Consider the following 22,572-nt stretch of genomic DNA (forward strand, 5'->3'; position numbering starts at 1 on the left):
CCCCAGTCACAATGGACATTGCGGGCTGGCGGCACACCCACCGCTGGTACAGGCTGAAAGGACAGATCATATGATGTGTGCGGCTGCAGATCTGACAGCACAGCATTCAGGTCTCTTCCACGGTAGGTTTCTTCATCGTTGAGTTTCAGCACATATTCAGTCACCTCTCCATTTTGTGTCAGTGGTTTGCTCCAGGAAATGTTCATGCTATTGGATGTGATGTTGTCTGCTGTGGGAGATTTCACTGTGGCAGGTGGAGCCTCCAGAGTTGTGATGTTTGTATGAGGGCTGGTGATACATCCCTCAGACGTGCAGGCTATGATTGAGTAGCTGTAGAAAAGAAAACAATAGAATGAAAGTGTTATACTCTCTATCAAAATGCTGTCAAAGCTGACAAAGCTGATGTCAGTTAATTTGAGACAACACAACGAGTGAAGGCAATCGATACCTATATGTTGAAAACGGCAGGAGGTCTTCATCAGTGTAGTTGAGGACAGTTGGGTCAAAACTAAATGAGAAACTGACGTTGCATCTCTGAATCCTGTAGGACTGAATTATCCCATTGGGCTCCAAAGGAGGAGTCCAGGACACCAACACCTCACCAGGCTGGCCTTGCAGGTGACACACTCTTGGGGGAGCTAGACCACGAGGAGGGGCCTGTCTGGTTGTCACAGTCACCCAGGGGCTGTTGGTGTATCCAGCTGGGTTGTGTGTCTGCACACTGAACTCGTACTGTGTCCAGGGACGCAGACTAGTCACTGTATATGAAAAGGTGTCAGCGTGTTGCGGGGGGGATTCTCTGAAAAGCACCTGTTGGAGAGAGTTGTGGGTGATTAAGGTTAATGACTTGAACTGTTGGAACTTGCTTTCTTATTTACAAGGATATTGGTGGCCCCTGGGCATTAAATCAGGATATTTGACAAATGGTCTTATTCACTTTCAACTTCAATACCACGTCCTACAACTTCAGAGATTTGTCTTTAGTTTCACCTACCTTTCCCCTTTCAATATCCTCGTCATTACTTCTTCCTCTCCCCACTTCCTCCAGACTTCTCCCAAGTAAGAAATACTCTCCAATCGGCCCATTGGGCTGGGATGGAGGGCCCCAGGTCAGTGAAACACGGTCTGAGCCAATGAAGAGAGGCTTAGGAGGGAGCTGGGAGTAAGGTGGAGCTGCTGCTGTGGTGACGGGCTGAGGCGGGGTGCGTGTGCAGCCTGCTAAGGTGCAAGCTTCAAGAATCAAAGTATACGTGGTCCATGGCTCCAGGCGACGAAACAGGAAGTGCCGCGATAGTCCGCTGAATTCCAGGTTGCCCTCGCTGTACAAGTTGTACATCTGCAAGAGGAAAGAAAAGTGTGCAGTGCAGTGGGAGAGGAAGAGAATAAGTATTGTACGTGGGTTATGGTAAGACATAGTGGACACAGAGGAGGGACGAAGATGCAAGCATGTTAGAGGAATGCAGATGTTGAAGTATTGAGTAGAGAAAAAATGTCATAATGTAAGTATGTTGTGCAGGTGGAGGCCTATTGCTGTGTATGTAGCGTGTACTGTAAAAGTTCATAGAATTGCATGGGTATTCAATTCTATCAATACCCATGTATTATTGTAGAGCAGTGCTCCCAATAGCACTGCTCCCAATAGACCTCATTCTGCACTCTATTCTTTATTGTGAATTGTATATAAAAACAAAATTAACTGCTGGTAATTTTTGTACAATATCATGTTTATATGTATATAACAAGTCTACTCTATTTCTATTCTATTTTTTACATTTTTTAATTTATATTGTTAATTTTTGCTATTGTTATTATTACTATTGTGTTTCTTGTAACATACTGTCCTTTGGCTGCTGTGGCAAACAAATGTCCCCGTTGAGGGACAATAAAGGAATTCTGATTCTGATAACTTATGTGTATTTACGGGCGTTCACATGTGTGACTTTGGTATGTGTTCTGTGTTTCCGCCGTGTGTATTGAACGTACCGTGATGAGTCCATATGGAGCGCCCGGCTGATTCCAGCTAAGCAGTAACGCCCTGCCCTGCTCTCTCTGCTCCACTGTGAAGTTACCCAGGCCAGCCGGAGAAGCCTCCAGGGTCCTCATGGCTACCCACGGACTGGATACACTACCTGGAGGATTGCAAAACATCTGTGTTCAATAGAGTGAATTAGGTGTTGCTGTATCGCTGATATTTTAGTTACTGCTCTAAATCAACCTACCTGCCTTGTTCACAGCTTCCACTTGTAAATTATACTGACTGTACGGTTCAAGACCATAGACTGTTGCTTCTAGGAATGAACCCTGAAAGAGAATGATAAATATAGAGAGATGGAATGAGTTTACGTGCATGAGTGAAGAAAAAGAAGGAGAGAAGGATGAGAGAATAAACAGTGAAAGGGGAAACAGCAAAGTGACGAGCATTGCCATAGCAATAGGAGAAAGTGAGTTAGTTACACAAACCACATGAATAAAAACCAACGCATTACTCATTAAAATTGGGAATGAAAAGGAACATTGGAACAATGGCACACTAAGATGACATTACATGGGATTTGTGATATCAACATTTAAACATACAGGCGCAGCCACAGAAAAGTAAGAGACTGGCAGGCAGACAGCTGTCCCTTATGGGTGAATTCAAAAGCTTCCAGATTGAGTGTTTATGTCACACATGCACCCTTTCACAAACACACACACACACACACACACACACACACACACACACACACACACACACACACACACACACACACACACACACACACACACACACACACACACACAGGCAGAGTGAGTCTGCCAGTAGCTTTAGGCAATGGGACCCAGTCCAACATCCCAGCAGACACAGGGGCAGTGTGCATGTGTGCGTGATACAGTGGTAACACCATTTACTAATTGATAAGAGAGACACTGTTGTTTCAAAAGGCCCTGGCGTGCAATGACATGGTAGTCAGGGAGCACTAGGCTCCAGGCCTGCCTGTTTGTTTATGAGTGTGAGCTTTAAAGCAACTATGAGAGGATTGAAACAGAGTTTGTGTTTGAGTGTGTGTGAACACATCTGTGTGATTGTAGAACATAGGAGGCTATCATTTTCATGTGTTGAGTGTACATTCTTTTTTAATTGTTCGGGATCGTATGCTTTCACATAAGCAAGCATACGTAACGAGATTAACTGGTAACCCAGTTCCATGCTGCAGCAAGAGGATCAAAAATGGGTCCAATTCAAACTGAATCAAATGAAAACCCTGACAAATCACCGTAGCATTGCACCAAGGATGAACTGCCTGAACAACAACCAGAATGCATGTATTCACTGTTTTCATGTCTGGGAGCCAACGTGTTTTTCATCCACAGTAAAATAGGATTAATAAGCCCCTAGACACCTAGACACGCGCTAAATCCTCCTGCAAAACACAGCACTTCTCAGTAGAGAGTGAGGGGTAGAGGGAAACAAAGAGAAAGACACAGGGATAGAGAGAGAGAGAGATAGAAAGGTGTGAGAAACAAAGGCCGAAAGAAAAAAGAGATCAGATTGAATTGAATAACTAAGGCGATGTAGGACAGACGATTAGAAAAGAGGGACATAAAGTAGAAAGAGGTGAGTAAGTTAATAACTGATGAGGGAAATAAAAAAAAGGCATAAGGAGACATAAGGAGGGGGGTGTGAGAAAGAGTAAGATGGAGAGAGATTAAGTGAATGGAAAGCTAAAGTGGGAGAGAAAAAAAGATAGATGTGGCAAAAGAGAGAGACAGATTAAGTGAGCGAGAATGAGAGATCTCTCTACCTTAAAAGCCAGTGAAATATGTGAGGCATGTGGCCTATAAAGCGGTTAACATATGCACATTGTCAATAGCAGCATCTGGCGCTGGCAGCTTTTATAGGAGCATGGAGACTCTGCTACACGCCTCTAGATGGCAATACATTCAAACACTTTATCACTGAAACACACCGCATTAACAAGCCTCCTAACACTTACTCAACACACACACACACACACACACACACACACACACACACACACACACACACATACACACACACACACACACACACACACACACACACACACACACACACACACACACACACACACACACACACACACACACACACACACACACACACACAAATACTCAACAATCAAGCGCTATGAAATTCACCACCTCAGGCTCAGCCTAAGTGCACACAAACACACACACAGATCTGCAGACAGGCAGTAATCAAATGGTACAACACTAAAACGCACTACTATTACATTAACAGCTCCCTCAATAACTATTTCTCTCTCATACATGCAGAGACACACATACACGCAAAACTAGAAATGATAACATAACAGAATTAAGCTCAATTTAATATCCACTAATCTCTGCTGTGAAGGTAAACGGGAGTATAGAAACTACTGACCACACAGTTGGAATAGATATATTGTTACGGTTTCTGTCATGCATAATACAACATTTTTACTCTATGTATACATAAACAGCATCTGACCTTGATGTGTGGAAGATTAAACGGTTAGAGCTATTAAATGGTGGTTTCCCTTTGGATACCTATGCATTCATGTTTTAGCACCAATTGTGGGGGTGGAGCTATATTGCAATTTAGAAATAGGTATTTATGAATTTACTATTTAGAGCGGGTTCTAGCAGGATTCAACACTTTTGCTAAGTTAGTTTCTGTTTTGAAAAGAAAATTGCCCGACCTATGAAGACCACATGAATATAGCTACAAAGTGGAACATGAAAGCGAAAGGTTCTCGTCAACCTAAATAAAGTGTACATGTGTGTGGAAGATCAAAGTCACCAGTTAATCATGCCAAATGCAAAAGAACGAGAACGAGGGGGGGGGGGGGGAGACCGCGTAAACAAGACGGAGAGGAGAGAAGCGGAGACAATGATAGGAAAAGAAGAGAAGAAACAGGAAGAGGTCTCACTAATTTATACATTAAAGAGCTCTCAGATCTTACATGGTTTAACACAACTAAGCATTGAGGGCAAGGAGGCAATTTATTCAATCTTTTATTTCCTCATTCTGTCATCTCTTTGGTGTGTGAGCTGAGCTAAAGCAGGAGTCGTCTGGGCAACGTGTGTGTGTGTGTTTCTTGTGTAGCCTATGTAAAAGGGTCAGTGTGCATGCTTGCTCCTTGAACGTTGCGCAAATATATCTGTATGTGTGTTTATTTTTGTACATTGTGTTACATTTATCCTAACAAGCCCACATCTGCATGCAACTTGTTTTGTACCCATGTGTCCCTGCAAGTGCACAGCTGTGTGTGTGCATGTATGTGTGTGTGATATTCAGGTAGAGAGGCATGGTGCGGCCGGGGGGACAGTGTGTGATACTAATTAAGAATAACCATGTGTATTTGTCAAAAGAATTATGCTGATTATCTCACAAAGGCCCCAGCACTGGGCCCCGCAGAGAGACAGAGACGGACCAACATTAGCATATGGCTACACACATACATACATGCACACACACACACACACACACACACACACACACACACACACACACACACACACACACACACACACACACACACACACACACACACACACACACACACGAAAGAAGCATTCCTAATGATAGGTGAATGGGATCCACTTGGTCTGTCTTCGGGATGTTTCTCTTCACAGGCCTTGTCTGGCCTTCTCTGCTCTGTTACATTAAGTCTTGGAGAGATATTAAAGCACCCTGCTGTTTCACCTTTTCAGTTCTTCCAGTGTGTGGTGAAACATGCTAGGATCAGAAAAGCTTCCATTCAATTCACTTCTTTAGTCTGGTCTATTAGCACAAGCTGTGCCCTGACCAGCCCTGTGAGAGCAGTAATTGTTTTCGGAGGTTTCTGAGGTGGGCCAGTGCACCATACGCTGCTCTCCTGCATCCCATGCCAATCTCTCAAGCCAAGTGAGTGTGTGTGTGTGTGTACACATATTTTTTATGTGTGCATTGCCAAATTCAATGCTGCAGGAAGAATTGCCCTATGTCTGTTTACAAATGCCCTGCGTGGGTGTCCCTGCTAGTCAGTGTGCGTCAGACCATCGTGCGACACACACACACACACACACACACACAGAAACACACTCATGGACACACAGAGTGCCATTAGGCATGTGTTGTCATCTGTGGCCAGCACAGACATAGAGAGGGACTGCAGGGGTCTGGAACAGGCAAGCCCACTTCACACCGACAGCCATGATTGGCTTTGGCGGCTCTAGACCCCAGGAACAGCAAATTTGGCATGTGTATATGCGTGCATGTGTGTGTGTGTGTGTGTGTGTGTGTGTGTGTGTGTGTGTGTGAGAGAGAGAGAGAGAGAGAGAGAGAGAGAGAGAGAGAGAGAGAGATGTGGTTAAAGACCAGTGGACAAATTCTGACGAGTAAAAGAATGGTGTGCAAAATATCCACAGACATCTCCTGGAAATGAGGAAGCATATTTCTTTCTATGCAAGCAATTTAATCTCTGCTTTTAATTAATGATTGGCAAAACGAAAAAGCCGATTTTTTAATACGAGCAGTTTCCAATCAAAGGTTGAAAGAATCAGGTCATCACTCTATGCCACTATTCTACAAAAATCCTCTTCCGCTATTCTGGTGTTTTTCTGTCTTTCGGTGGTTACGACAAATGAAAACTGAAGTAAAATCACTTTTAGGGGAGTACATTTTTAATTTTGTTCACATACATATTTTGACTGGCCTTATCCTGGAGGTCAATATAGAGGATGGCATAAACTCATAACTAAAGATGCAGATGTGTGGAAGAGAATCAATTAACACAATTGATGAAAATTAGGCAAATAAGCAATCTGCAAGGTCCGGGTTGTGAGGATGACAACCTCTTCAAGACTACTGTCAAAAGTATGGCCCGCTTCCAAAACAAACACTTGACAAGGATTCAGTTACAAATGTTCACTTACACATCCACATGCCTTCCCCCTGAACCAAATGGACTCATCACAAATACACAAAACGCTTATCTTATCTTTTCTAAGAACTCACACTCAGCATCCCTCTAACATGATGACCATCACATCACAGTTGCTGCACTAAACAACCCTTTAAGACAAGTGGAGAGCACTACAATGGATGATGTGGCCTCTTCACAGACGGACACACAATAACACACAACCTGTCATTACTGATGGGAAGAGAGTGAGCCAAAGAGAGAGTCATGGAGGAAGAGGAAGTAGGAGAATAAAAACTCACTTGAAAAAAAATCACTTGAAAGAGTGAGAAGGAGATGGGGGGAGACGACTGAGCAGAAGGAGGAGTTGTAAAAAAAAAAAGATGAGGACAGAGAAGAGGGAGAGTTGCAGCCTGATTATTTGGCTGTTTATGCAGAATGCTGAGTGCCCTCCAATCAGATTTGGAGACCTCAAACTAAGGGGTGTGATAGGCCGAGGGCCCAACAAACTCTGCGTCTCCTTATTCTCTCCTCTAATGCTTTCTTCCTCTCTCCACCTGTCTACTCCTCCCCTCTCAACCTCCTCACCCTCTGTGCTCTCAACTCCATGCTGCACTCCTTTGTCTCCCTCATTTGTTAGGGTGTTACTGAGAGCAAGGGCAAAGCCTTGTCATTCCTCTGACCACCCTCTGTCCTCAAAGAGGATAATGGAAGAGAAAGTAAGAGAGGGTGTAGAGCAACAAGTGCGGGAGTAAAGCTGTTTCCCAATCCTGTTACCATGCCACAGCAGATTCATATCATTAAGGTTGTTGTGCTGCCCTTGTTATATGTGCGGAGGATACAAGTTGGCAGTCAGGTAAACTCTTTCTCCACATCAAGACTCTGAAGACATCGTTCCTTGGTCCACAGGTTTATTGGCATACAGAAAGGTGAAACGTAGATGCAACCAAAAGGCACAAGATGTATGCAGATGGAGCTGGATTCATTTAGCAGTGATCAGGTCTGAAACACATGTCTTTCTAATCACAGTCACTTTCTGATTCAGACACTTCCTGGATCTCTTAAAGGGGCTGCTGCGTAAATACAGAGACATATAAAATTACCTTGACAAAACACACACTTCTTAACTGTAACAAAACACTGATGTGAACACACGTCACTCTATAGATCTATGATAATTTGCTACCTAGACATTTGGGGGGAGAAACACTACTATCTCTGTAACAGGTCTAAAGAAGAGCAAAATTCCTGCTGCTTTAATGACCTACACTTCGACCTGTTGCACTCTCCCGTCTTTGCTAGGGAAGGCCTGAGTTACTGTTCCAAGAGGCCACTCATTACTTGGAACTTGACAGTTTTTGAGGAGAACAACACTTCCTGGCTTGATGTTTGGATGGAGGGATTGCCACTTCTTCCGTGCTTGAGGAATTGCTTGCACCATCTATCCCAGAAGGTGTTGGAAAGGTGCTGAACGTGTTGCCATTGGTGCTTGTAGAGGTCTGAAGCTCCACATCCTCCTGCAGGTGCAGGAACAGTGTTCACATTTTGTGTTAGAAGAGCAGCTGGTGTGGGTATGAATTAATCATCAGGATCAGTTGTCACAGGGACAAGGGGCCTAGCATTTAAAATGGCTGCTACCTCTGCCTTGAAAGTCACTAGCACTCCCAGTCCCCATTCTCCAAGATTGCCTTGCCTTGGATAGTTACTGGCACTACAAATCCAAGTGTAGAGGCTATTGATAGTAGATAAGGCGCCGCATTGTGTGTAAGGTTTCACTTCATCAGAGGCACTGAAGAGGAAACGGTCTGCTTGTAGATCCCAAATAGTCCAAGACTGCATTGGACTGGTAGCATGTCTGCATCAAGATCTAGGTCTTTAAGGTCACTTGCATGATCTCTGGATGGGGGGAAGGCCTCCATGACCTCTTTGTTGTTTGCTGCAATCTTGTGCAGGCTCAGGTTTGATTTAGAAAGAATGTCTTGCGACTTTTTTAGCAGGTTGACAGCAGCTTCAACTGTCGGCAAAGACTTCAGGCCATCGTCGACAAAGAAGTCACACATCACAAAGTGCTTAACGTCAGGGTGGATTTGGAACCCGCTGACCTCAACAGACTGGTGTAGCCCGTGTATAGCCACTGCTGGTGAGGGACTATTACCAAAGACGTGGACCCTCATGCGATAGTCAACAATGTTTTTGTGCATTGTCCTGGAACCAAGTTCCTGTCTTCTTCTCTCACCAAAAAGCAATAAAACATTTGTTCTATGTCTGCTGTAAAGGCAATTGCTTCCTTCCTGAACCGGATGAGCACGCCGAGCAATGTGTTGTTCAGGTCTGGGCCAGTTAACAGTACATTGTTGAGTGATACACCATTGTATTGGGCACTACAATCGAACACCACTCTGATCTGTTTTGGTTTCTTTGGGTGGTATACGCCGAATATTAGTACCATCATTCGTCTTCCTCTTTGAGAGAGGGAGCCAATTTAGCATGGCCATTTTTGAACATCTTGTCCATGAAGCTAAGGAAGTGGTTTCTCATTTCAGGCTTCCTCTCTGCACTTGAGGAATGGGGCCTGTTATTGGAGAGCCACTGATGTGGAGACCTAAAGGGTAATGGTGCTACCCAACTGTTGTTTAAATCCTTTTGCAGCCCTTCATCCATTATTCTCATGAAGGAGGTGTCCTGTATTGAAGTAGCCACCTGGTTGTTGCCTCTGGTTCTCGTAAATACAGTGCATCCTAGGTGGTCGGGATCACAGACCGCTTCCTCCTCAGAACAAGATGGAGGGTACTTGGTGATCTGGATATCACTGTATTCCTCTTTAACATGGAACACATTGGGACATGGATTGAAGAGTGTAGGACGTCCTGGCTCTGTGGTGTTTGTTTAGATAGCGTTGATTGTCTGTGGTTTGTGTATGCTGCCTAGACATACATTTGTGACCCGCCACAGCAAAACCAGCAACAAGTTGGGTGGGAAGAATTCGCGTAGACGAAATAAGCTTTTTTTTTCCAAATTAGTGATTTTCGTTTTTTTGCAGAATATGCAAGTTGAGATCATGAAGAAGCCACTCCATATTTCAGATAACAGTATTGGTTGCCTTAAAAGTATACATTTTGTATTTGTAGTTTCGGAAAAAATCTGCAGTTGTCTGTGTCTTTGCTGGGGCATGTACGGCGATGCAGTTCATTTCCATACTGATTACCGTTGGCCATTCACGCACTGTTGTTATTTTTTCGGCCAATCAGCTGCATGTTAGAAGCGAAACACATGGCTAATTATACAGCGTCCGTGTCGCAGCAGCGGAGGAGCTGGAGCAAAAGATATCTACGGTAACGGGATAAAGACAGCGAAATGGGGGAAATCCATAACTTTGACTGCAAATGCTACGGAAGAAGAAAGGAGAACTCTCTCCTTGGAAGACATTCATGTAGCGACAAACTTTCTCAAAAGCGTACAGCATACGGATGGATTATTTAGCTGCCGAAAGAGAGCAAACGGACCTATAGTAGTTACGTCGGGTTAGCAACTAGCCTACCTGAGGACAATAGGCTAGTTGCAAACACTTTGAGGAGAATGGGCCTGGACTAAATTCACTTAATTCTAGTACTGACTGTACTGTAGGATTTTTTTCCCTCCAATGTTTACATTGTACACTTTAAGCATTTCCATTTCAATAAAGTACCTTCTAATTCTGATCAGTCCAGTAAAGTGCTTAACAAAAATAACACTACATCAACATTACCTACAAGATAACTGCGTTTGATAACCATTGTTCAAACCACTACAATACTTTCTGCCCTGCAGGCTAACAGATACCAGATATCAGTGAGTGACATCTGTAGGGGGGAGGGCTTATCTGAATGATATGCAAATGAGCACCATTGTGTTTCCTTTCTGGCCAGGTGAGGTGAGGTGAGATTTGCAAATCTTTCAGGCCAGTTTTCTCAGTGAACGGTTTTCAGAGAAGCATACATTCAAATGGCCACAACTTCGTCAAATATTATCCGATTTCCATGTGCTAGACATGCTAGACATCATTGGAAAGCTTAGACACTACACTTTCAGAATCTGTGAATAACTCAAAATGCCCCGAGGTCGACTTGTTCCTGGTTTTTCCGTGGCTGGTCACATTTTCTAAAATGACCCAACCCAGGTACAGCTTCTGTGCATAAGTCGTGTGGGCCGTTTACCTGCTTACGGACTTTGTGAACTCCGATAACATCCCGACCTAAGATATACATGATAGGAGCTTGTGGGTCAATGTCTGGGATGAGGTGCGCCACTGACCTTTGATGTGTGTGGTGAAGAGCCACATCAGGGATAGGTATCTCGTCTCTGTCATAAGGAATGTCATTACACTCTATGGGGCTGGGTAATGGGGATGCAAACAGTTCCATCCAGAGACTTTACTTCGTAGCCACTGGCTCTTCTTCCTGCTGATTGTTTTTCCCCGCTTCTCAGTGTGCAAGGAGCACTTCGGCTTTTGTCACTGAACACTTTGAAGAACTGCAAACGAGCTAATGATCTGTTGCTCTGCTCGTCCAGAATCGCGTACATTTTCATTCCTTTGTCTCTGTTGCCAGCTGGATATACTTTCACAAGGCATATCTTAGAGTAGTTTCTTTGATCTGTTAAAGGCGCCATATGTAAGAATGTGGCCAAAAACAGTATGACACTCAAATTCAAAACACTGCAGCGAGTCGTATCCGCCTCCCCCTCCACCCCCTTCCCTCCAGACTCGAGGTTGCCAGAGCTGTTGGCGTATCCTCCGTCAGCAAGCTGGACGGCGGCCGGACAGCCGGATGCCTGTAACAGGACAGTGCTAATGATGCTAGCGTTAGCTGTGCTGCTAACGTTTGTTTCTATGATCGAAATGAATAACGTTGTTCATGGACGTCGGAACTATTTTCTGAGAGGGGGGGCAGGATTTTTGTTGGGAGGGTCGGGGGAGAGACGCACACAATGATTAAGTGGATAAACGGTCCATCTAGGCTACGTTGCTGACATCCGACTTTCGTTTTGAAGTCAACAATCGCAAAACGGATAACGAGTCGTTTCACGTTTTTTGCTTCAAAATAAAAGAACGAAAAACGGAAAAAGGACTTGTATCCCGTTATTCATTTTAAAAATGGAGAAACGGAAAACGATTCGTTAACTGATATTAGATATTGTGTTGATGAATGGGATTCGGGGATTAAATAACAGTGCCATTTTTTATTCCAGATTTTGCCGTAGGCTACGACTTTTTTACCCGGAAGGTGCTGTTATGTCGCGAAATTACCTGAAAGCCTACTTTGAGACATTTAGGGGGAGCTCTGAAACACTGTTCATAAACGCTCTGACAGCGTCTGACGCTCGCGTTTTGAAGTAAACCGACTGTTTTAAACACACACCAAAAGCGTTATGACGCGGACATAAAAGCGGAGCCTCCGCCTCAGCGCCGCCGCCACTCAGCTGTTGATCCCGGGAGCCGCTCCAGGAGTTGGTGTCCAGCTCATGGAGCCTGCTAACAACAGCGATTAATTAACATAGTGTAGTTATGATTAGTAATGCGTAAGTCTCTCCTGCTTCCTAGAGCTCTTTTGGGTTTCGCTGCCTCCGCCATTGTGGCTCAGTCGAAACTGGCAACCCGTGGTTGCTCGGCAGCTGAGACTCTACTGACTGCAATGATTTGTAGACGCCGGTGGGTGGCGCCACGTGCCAAAACATGTTTTCAAAACATAAACATGATTTGCGGTCCGCAAAATATTTTTTTAAATGCGAATAATTTGGCTGTACTGTTGTTGTTGGTGAGTTAAGTATGTTATATGATCATTATTCCTGAGTCTCTATGACATATTAGGATGATTTTAGCAAAATGGCTCTGGGAAAGATCTCAGTTTTGTGGACAGTTCAAGCTTGGATTTTTCACAATGTTAGCTTGCTCAGTAGTAAGAGAAAGGGTGGTAAGAAACGTGCATTTGTCGCTTGTAGGATGCACCAATCAACACCCACTTTTACTGCAGATGAAATGGGAGCTTTTGTACTATTGGGTTAACACCTCTTGCTGTGTCGAGGAAGGTGAGGCCTCCTTCAGCTTTGGCTGACTGAAGCTCCAAGAGTAGATCGCTCAACTTCGTTAGGTTTGGAGAAATCTTGGTTTGTTATTCTTGGAAAAGTGTCAATTCGAGAGCATCTTCTATCACTTCTGCTAAGCCATAAGTTTGTTGGAGGCTGTCCCATATCATCTCCAACCAAATCATACATGGCGGTCTGAAAGGAACGCTTCCAGGCCCTATAGTTCTGGGGTTTGTCATTAAAATGAATTAAGCCCGTAGCCTCACAATGAGCAATGTATTTTGTCGTTGGCATATGATAAGTGAGAGGCGCGACTATTGTCATTTTGAGGTCTGAAATGCTGCATGGAAGTAGCACGTTCATTGCCAAACTTAACTGGGACTTGTTGGTCACGTGAATTCCGGCTTTCGTTCTTCAGCTTGGTCAGCAACATATTGTTCAATAAATTGTGTGGCTTCCAAGGGGGTTAACTCTGCACTCAACTTACAACTGTGTTTCTCACTATGGAAAGTTGCAGTGGCTTTGAGTACTTCTTCTTAAAGGGATAGTTCGGAATTTTGGACATAAGACCAATTTTCCAACTCAACCGGTGTGTTGGAGACGTTTTCAAGACATTTCATTCAGTTCTTCTAGTTGCCGAGTTCGCTGTACTATGGCTAGCGCAAGTCAATGGTTCTAGTTAGAATGGCATTAAAAACACTCATACCGACTCCACAGTGCACCCGAGGCAAATCAATTGTAACGGCAGACTGTTGATGTACATATCTGTGTTGATAGAATGTTTGAAATAAAACCAACCTTTTTAAGGATTTATGTCTCAGCAGCAGCAGCAGCAGCAGCAGCAGCGTGTCATACTTCCTAGTAGGCTATGGCAGCGGCGGACTGATATCACCTAGCACTTATAAGTTACCGGTTCTATAATAGTTTGTTTACCTGCTGTCATTGCTACAGACGCAGATAGCCTGCAGTGCTAGTTTCTTCAATCTCACAGAAATGGCCACTTTTGGAGAATATACTGAAACTTTTGAAGACTCTGATGAGGAGTTTTTTTCCACCCAAACCCAACCGTACCTGTACTAGCCTGAATATACAGAGGAAGAATTGCGCGAGAGAAGGGTTGGGCGGTATGATGGTATTATACCGTGTGACGGTATAAAAGTGTCTACCGGTAGAGATTTTGCAATACCGTTTATACCGGAGAAAGCACAGATGTCTGCGGCGTCGCTCTGAGTCACTGTAATTACACCGCCGCGACACACGTGGCACTGCAGGCATTGCAGCAGACTGCTTGGCGTGGTTGCATGAGCACGACGAAGAAAAAAGCTTTACCTGAGTAATAACAATCATGGCGGAGGCGGAGAGTGAACGTCACAAGGAAACGGAGGCAGCGCGACCCACCCATGACGAAGAGGAGGAACTCGTTCCGAAAAAGGGCGCTACGTCTGATGTGTGGAACTTTTTCGGATTTAGAAAATCCGACAACGAACAAAAAGCGCGACTGTTGCTGCTGGAGGTGGAAACACCGGTATGACAATAAATCACATCGATGGAGGGTGATAACGGAGGCCATCACGACGCATACTTTTTCTCATTTGTTATTTTTATTTCTTATTAAGATGGAGCTCTGTGTTTACATTTGCACACACACTAAGTTAAAGCTGGAGTTCAAATGTTTACCAGACATTTGCACATTCTTTGTGGCTTATTATTTATTATATTATTATATTTTCTTTAAAATAATGTTATGCTGCTGTGAGAAAATTTAAATAAAAGAGGAAAATTATCAAATGCGACAGTATTGTTATTTTTAAGCCATTAATTGAATTTACAGGGGGAAAAACCATACCGTGATATATACCGTTACCATGATATGAAATTATTCATACCGTGATATAAGATTTTGCTCATGCCGCCCAACCCTACGCGAGAGCGATGCTCAAAGGGCAGAACGTGAACGAGCGTCTGTGGAGACCGAGATAGCCCCCGCTGGAGCTGAGAACCGGGACCGAACAAACAGAGACTGGTGGTGCCAGGAGGGAATCCCCTGCAACACGTCCGAGGGTTTACGATTCTCCGGACGGAGCAGAGGTTCGGGTTCGCGGTGCGTAATTGTGGGTTGGCTGGGCCGTGGGCTGCCTGGTGTTTGCGTGAGGTCCAAGCACTTTTCACCCAGGTCTGAGGGCATGAGGCCCGACAATTCGGCCCGACAATTCGGCCCGGTTCGATTGCCTATTTACGGGCAGTATTTCGGGCGGCGCGTCTTGAGTCCGACGGACTCAAGACGCGCATGTGTGGATGTGTGGATTCACGTGGCCGTGTGCTGCCTGGTGTTTGAGTGAGCTCCAAGAGCTTTTCAGACAGCCTTGGGGGCGTAAGGGCCGACTAAAGGCAACTGTGTCCCGCTGGGCTTCTCTGTTGCAGTGTTGTGGTTACTTCACAACTAACCAGAGCAAAGTAAAATTCCGCTGCTGCTGAGAAACTAGTCCCTCAAAAAATGGATGATTCATGTGATGCAAGGTTAGTTTTGTTTCAAATATTATTCTATCAACACTAGGGTTGGGCATCGTTTGGATTTTACCGATTCCGATCCCGATTTCGATCCTCTGTTTTGATTCCTGTTCTAAACGATTCTCGATTCCGATTCTTTGAGGTGCAGGTCAACAGGTCCAGTGTTGCCACAGTTACTTTGAAAAGTAGTACTCTTGACTTCACTTAACTTAAAGTGTAAGTTTGGCGGAAATTGAAAATAAAGCTATTTTCTGAATGAAAATACATCAACTAAGCCGTGGAGGAAGTAATTATCGCTCATCACGCAGTTCAGAGCTAGCACGGGTCGGAGCTAGAGTCCAAAATCGCAAACAGTGGGTTAGCATGGGGCAGACAGCCACACGCTTTCAAAATCGCATTTTTAAACCACTAACATTGCTCAAAACAGCGCCAAACCTCGTCAGCAGCTTGCTCTGGGTGTCTACACATAAAACAAAGCACCAACAACTCAGTTCATGAACCCGAAGTTTATAACAGAAGACAGTTAAGAACACTCACCAATTCTACCCCTGCCAGCTCCTCGCGAAGGATAGTCCGTAAGTGTCGATTACCGAACGCAATGCAAAAGTGAAACTGAAGATTTCGCCCAGAATAAAACGAGTATACTTTTAAATTAGTGGCAGTTTGGCCAAATATAAGTTAATAACGGTGGGTAAAAACGTCGGGATAGTTTGTATACACTTCCAATCAGTTCAAGACAGCAGCCTTATCTGAAGCACATACATGTCACGCGAGATCTCACACGGGAACTCGTTCGGTAATCGACACTTACGGACTATCCTTCGCGAGGAGCTGGCAGGGGTAGAATTGGTGAGTGTTCTTAACTGTCTTCTGTTATAAACTTCGGGTTCATGAACTGAGTTGTTGGTGCTTCGTTTTATGTGTAGACACCCAGAGCAAGCTGCTGACGAGGTTTGGCGCTGTTTTGAGCAATGTTAGTGGTTTAAAAATGCGATTTTGAAAGCGTGTGGCTGTCTGCCCCATGCTAACCCACTGTTTGCGATTTTGGACTCTAGCTCCGACCCGTGCTAGCTCTGAACTGCGTGATGAGCGATAATTACTTCCTCCACGGCTTAGTTGATGTATTTTCATTCAGAAAATAGCTTTATTTTCAATTACCGCCAAACTTACACTTTAAATAATTGTTTGCATATTGTAATGGCAGTAACATCATGAATGAACATTTTATGAATATTGAACCGGCATTAGAGCAGCAAGGATTGGTTTTATGAAACAAATGAGCACAGTCCTAAAGTATGAGCGGCGTGATGACGAAGGGAGGGGGCGGGGCCAGCAAGCAGCGAGACATTTCTCCACTAAACACTCAAGAGAGACTCCACTCGCATTTCAGCACAGACTGAGTTAGCAGGAGCACCGTGAAATCGAGAACTCGTCTTGTTTATTCACACGCTGCGCCTTTTCACCGTCACCGGGCGGGACCTGCTCGTTTAATTTGGTTGTGCCATGCTGTGACTCGAAATGTTTTTTCAAGTTCGACGTTGTATTCTTGAAAGTAGACAACACTTTGTTGTTAACACAGAGTGTACAACAAACCTTTATGTTGCCATCTTTTGCTGAGATGAAGTCGAAATAATGCTTGTATTTCCAGCTGGAAAATGCGTATCTCTCCCCCTCCATTGTTTACGTTTCTGCCGGTATAGCCGACTACACGACCGTCCGTGAAGGTGTCGGCTAACATACGTCACCCCCGAGACGCACGAAGAAAGCAGATCTTTTTTTTACTGACAAAAATAGTAACGCACCGTGTATTTGGATAAGTAACTTTAATCTGACTACTGGTTTGGCAATAGTAGCGCGTTAGACTACTCGTTACTGATCGTTCTATCGCGGAGTCTCCGCACGCCGGGCGGAGTAATACAAACAAACTAGTGCGAGCGGAGTAAAACAAACAAACTAGTGCGGACGTTTAAAAACCGAAAAAAAAGGATCACAATTCCAACAGCTTCTTAACGGTTCCGGAACCGGAGGTTAGGAACCGGTTCCTATTTGGAACCGGATCTCGATGCCCAACCCTAATCAACACAGATATTTACATCGACAGTCTAGTGTTTTAATTGATTTGCCTCGGGTGCACTGTGAAGTGGGCAAGACTGTTTTTAATGCCTGGCTAACAAGAACCATTGACTTGCGCTAGCCATAGCACAGCGAACTCTGCAACTAGAAGAACTGAATGAAATTTCTTGAAAACGTCTCTAGACGTCTCCAACACACCGGTTGAGTTGGAAAATAGGTCTTATGTCCAAAATTCCGAACTATCCCTTTAACTGTAACAAAACAGTTGTATTTACAGTTTATACCTGGCCCAAACAGGTCATTCTAATTGAAATACAAAATGTAGAGTATGGACTCCACAACATTTTCTTTTACATCTTTAGACTACACTTTATCTTGATTTTCCCGATGTGAAAACTGTGGTGGCAGAGAGAGCTCAAAGGACTGCAACATCATAACATATGCAAATAGACAAAACACAAGCCAATGACAACATTGTCACCACTTTGAGTATGCCTCTGAAAAAGAAAGTCTTGTCCATACTTTTGTATACGTCTCCCAACTGTGCATGCCTTAATACACACATTCTGAATGTGCAGGTGACACACACACACACACACACACACACAAACACACACACACACACACACACACACACACACACACACACACACACACACACACACACACACACACACACACACACACACACACACACACACACAGAGACATACACACACACACACACACACACACACACACACACTCATAATGAAACCTCATGGCGGCTTTGAGACACAGTTTGCCGGCTGGCCCTCGCTGTCCCGCACTCTCTGACGGGCTCTTAATGGTAAACTAACAGATTGTAAACATGCTGCTAGCTCTCTTTCTCCACTCCCTCGTTCTCTCCATCTTCGTCTCTCTCTCTCTCTTAATTCCTCACTCTCTTCCCGCACCTCTTTCACTTCCTTGTTACCCCTGTTTATTTCATCCTTCCATCTCTTTCCCCATCCTTTCTTCACTTCCCCTCTCTCTTTCTCTCTCTCTCCCTCTCTCTCTCCCCCCATCTCTCTCTCCATTTTCCTGGGGTATTTTTTAAACAATGTGTCCTTCATGTACGGTTGGTTACGGGGTGTACAGAAGGACATCATTAGCGCTGGTGGTTAAGCTGTAATTTACACCATTACCGAGGTAGGGGCCATTTTTATTGCCTAGTAAATTTCAGCTCTGAAATATTTAGACCATATGGCTCAATTTGTGTAATAACCTTAATTTCCAAGCACCCTTCAGCTCCCTTCAGCGCCGGCTGTTGTTGGCGGATGGTGGAGTGGTGTGTGTACACATTCGTATGTGTGCGCACGGTTTGGGGTTGGAGCACACACACACACACACACACACACACACACAGACACACACACACACACACGCACACACAGAAACATGGACATGGCAAAAATGTTAACGCATACTCTGCACATAACCTCTTACATACATACACATAACACACTCTCTTCCGCACGCTCTCACCGATTCATTCATTCACACAAACTAAAACATGCACACACACACACACACACACACGTATGTATGCATGGCGGTAGCAGATTAATAGGGTGTCAGCTTGTGTTTGGGTGAGGGAGCGTCAGGCGTCGGCCAGATGGTTCTCAGGGATGATGACTGTCAGGGGTCCTGCTCTGATCAATGGGATGTATTAATACAGCACACGCGCACACTCTGACATACACACACACACACACACACACACACACACACACACACACATTCTTGCACAGACACACACAAACAAAAATACGCATGCACACAGGCAACCATATTTAGACATATCTATCCACATAGAGTAATGCACAGACTCACACGTACGTGATCTAACTTCACCATGATCCCGAGGGCCATAGTGTAACATCTGGAAGAGCCAAGGGAAGGAGGAAAGGACAGAAGAGTAAAGGAGGAGAAAAGAGGGAGGTGGTGGTCAGGGAAATACAGGAGGATGTAAAAAAGTGGTTTGAGGGAGAAGAGATCCGTTACAGATGCAGGAGGGCAGAGAAGAGTGACTGCAGGATGGGAAGAAGGCTAGAAAAAGACGAGCGAAGATGGAAAATGGAGTGGAGGAAATTAAGGGTGGGGTAGAAGGAATATAAGTAGAGGAATGGGAGGATGTACGGGAAAACACGACAGAGACCAAAGAAGGGGAGGGAGAAATGAGGAGGGGCAGGAAAAATGTGAGGCAATGAACGATGTCTAAAAGAAAGGGTGAAAGATGGAAGAGAGGAGTGGATCATGAGGTGAGGGTAAGTACATCAAACAAAGGTGAGTGTTGAGTTGCCCACTGAAGCTCTGAGCCAGAATTTGGTAACAGCAATGCAGGGGAAAAATAGGTGTATGGAGGGTGTATGAGGTGAGAGAAAAAGAAAAAAGATTAAAGAAAATAATGAAGAGAAATTTAAAGCAAAAGAAAAAAAGAGAACCACGACGCAAAAAAGGCAACTTGACAGGGTTGTTTGAGTGACTAACATGTCTATCACAAAGGTGTAGAGCATGGAGAGGGAATGTGTGTGTGTGTGTGTGTGCGCCAGGCAGCATGTAGGGGTCTAGTGAGGCGGGCCGCCTGTGTTTCGTACCCTCATTCCGTCCGATTGCCATGACGACCCCATTAATCAGCCAAGCTGGCACAGAGCAGGGTTGCCAGCTCAGTCCGAGATCAATACACACACAGATACGTGCACACACGCACACGCACACACACACACACACACAAACAATACATCCACAAATGAAGAAATTATGAGAATAAAGAGTGGATTAGTGAACATTAAGAAGAGAACAATGTTTAAGTAAATAATGATGAGGAAGACAAAGCATGCAAGAGAAAAGGAAAGTAGAGTCACTTCAGGCTAATAAGTCTCCTTAAGGCTAAAAAAAGAAAATTCTGTGGTTTATAATCCATATCCACAATAAGAGAGTATCAGAATGAAGCTATGATTGGACTTGTTATTATTCTTATTTGAATAGTTTTAAACAATGTTTTTAAATGCCCCTTTCCCATCCTACATTAGATTAAAGTCATCCTTTAAACCGATTGCTTTAGAAAAACATAAACCTCATTAACTCTCTAAATAATTTTCAGCATAAAGTCAAGACACAAATGTTACAAAAGCCTGTGTAGCCTGCTCTTTTGAAGTTTGAACTTAAAAACTCAAAGTAAGAACTTTGTTTCTTTTGTGTATTCCTAAACAACAGAGAGCATGCGGTGAAGGCACCTGCGTGACAAATGACCGCCACCAAAATAAGTCTATGCCATGTCAATGAGCCTCTCACACATACACAAACTCACACGCACACACACACACAAACACGGAGTGCTCCATATCAATGAGAAGGTGAAAGGTCTCCATTTACATCTTGTATTAATTATGAGTGACAAGCCAAAGGTCACTGTGGGAGAAGAGGCCACTTGTATGGACAGAATATAGATCTACGCTTCTACCTCTTCCCCCCTTTCGTTCCCCTCCCTCCTTTCCCTATCTATCATTCTGTCTCACCCCCTCTTGTTCCTTCACTTGTCTTTTCTCTCTCCTCCACGCTCTCTCACAGCTCACGTCATTCATGCCCCTCTTTACTTTTATCTTTCTTGCCTTCTCTATTAACTGTGTTGTTCTTTCTTCTACCAATTTGTCTGTCTGTCTTTTGCTTTTGCTAATTTCTCTAAAGTGGGTTAATATTGATTTTACATCTCCATCCCTCTTTTTCCTCCATGTCTCAATCTTGGACTGTCCATTTGCAGACAAAACAAACCAAAAACATGATCTCTTATAGTGATGTTTTTGTTTCCTCCTTTCTCTTCTTTTCTGTTGCCTTACACACACAGTTTGAACAGTCACAAGTTTTTGCATGTGTGAGAATATCAGCATATTGAACCCTTTGCGACTGTGCAGCTCTGGACAAATGACAGAAGAAAACAACATGCGAACAAGAAGGAGACTGTAGGCTACTCTGATAAATGCATCCATGTTTCCAATACCCAGCATTCACTGCTTGTGTGTGCATTTACCTCCACAGTGAGAGCAGTAACAGTAGTCGAGTTGAGCGTAGGGTCCTGTTGGTGCTTCTTGTAAACCAGTCTATAATGGGAAATGAGGCCGTTGGGCTGTCCCGGTTCACTCCAGTTCAAATGGGCAGAGTATGCACCTGTAAAAGTGCACAGCACGTGGGACCATTACAGTGACTCAATATGAGAACATTTTAACCGTAGTGGTTTCCGTGCGACTTGATGAACTCACCAGTGGGGACGACAGTGGGAGGGGCCATGTCTTGTGGTTCTGCCTGTAAGGTCTGAGCTAAAGCCCACTGGCTCAGAACTGAGCCTTTGGAGTTGTGGGAGCGAACCCTGTACTGGAAGAAGGTGAAGGGACGTAGGGCAGGGCTCGCATCGAAGAATTCAAGCGGCCCACTGGACCAGATAAAAACCAGCAGCTCCTGCTCTGTTCCTACTGGACGCCTGTAGAACAGGATAGGGTGAACCTTATTAGGCCACAAAGGGGAAACTGGTGTGTCGTTATAAACAAAGTATAGACAATATATCAGACATAGATACGAAATACACAATGTCATCTACACACTCAGCTACAAAGTTCAGCCAGCAAAATTCAAGTATACAGTCAATTAATTCGATCAGAACAAAAATAATGTGCAAAACAAAGGGAATGCAGACAGTAGTGTAAGTAGTTGCAGCATACAGTGAATGAATAAATAGTTGAAAGTACATTTGATCAACATTGTTTATTAAAAAGAACACAACTGTCCTATATATCCTAAACATTTTAGCTTTTTTATTTCTCTAAAATTAACATATTAAAAGACATTTTGAATTGAAACCACTTCAAAACGGCACTGTAGATATGTTTGAGCAATAGGGTATTTTTGGGGGAAGATTTGGCTACCAAAATACCGCAAGTTGTTTTAAAGTAAACTTTACATGTCTGTTTTGCACCGGTACTGTAATATATTTATATTTGACTTTTTT

General features: G+C 44.0%; 2 protein-coding genes across 2 annotated transcripts in view; one reads left to right on the forward strand and one right to left on the reverse strand.

The window, feature by feature from the left end:
* The window catches only part of kif28 (kinesin family member 28), a 183,067-nt gene that overhangs the window by 102,070 nt on the left and 58,425 nt on the right, over nucleotides 1-22,572 (forward strand). The window lies entirely within an intron of this gene.
* The window catches only part of ush2a (Usher syndrome 2A (autosomal recessive, mild)), a 273,785-nt gene that overhangs the window by 10,428 nt on the left and 240,785 nt on the right, over nucleotides 1-22,572 (reverse strand). The window contains 8 exon segments of the mRNA XM_084005786.1: nucleotides 18-65; nucleotides 68-330; nucleotides 449-810; nucleotides 995-1,336; nucleotides 1,984-2,125; nucleotides 2,216-2,301; nucleotides 21,601-21,737; nucleotides 21,830-22,047. Coding sequence (XP_083861912.1) covers nucleotides 18-65; nucleotides 68-330; nucleotides 449-810; nucleotides 995-1,336; nucleotides 1,984-2,125; nucleotides 2,216-2,301; nucleotides 21,601-21,737; nucleotides 21,830-22,047 — 1,598 coding nt within the window.

Source organism: Eutrigla gurnardus (assembly GCF_963514095.1).
Source record: "Eutrigla gurnardus genome assembly, chromosome: 1".
NCBI lineage: Eukaryota > Metazoa > Chordata > Actinopteri > Perciformes > Triglidae > Eutrigla > Eutrigla gurnardus.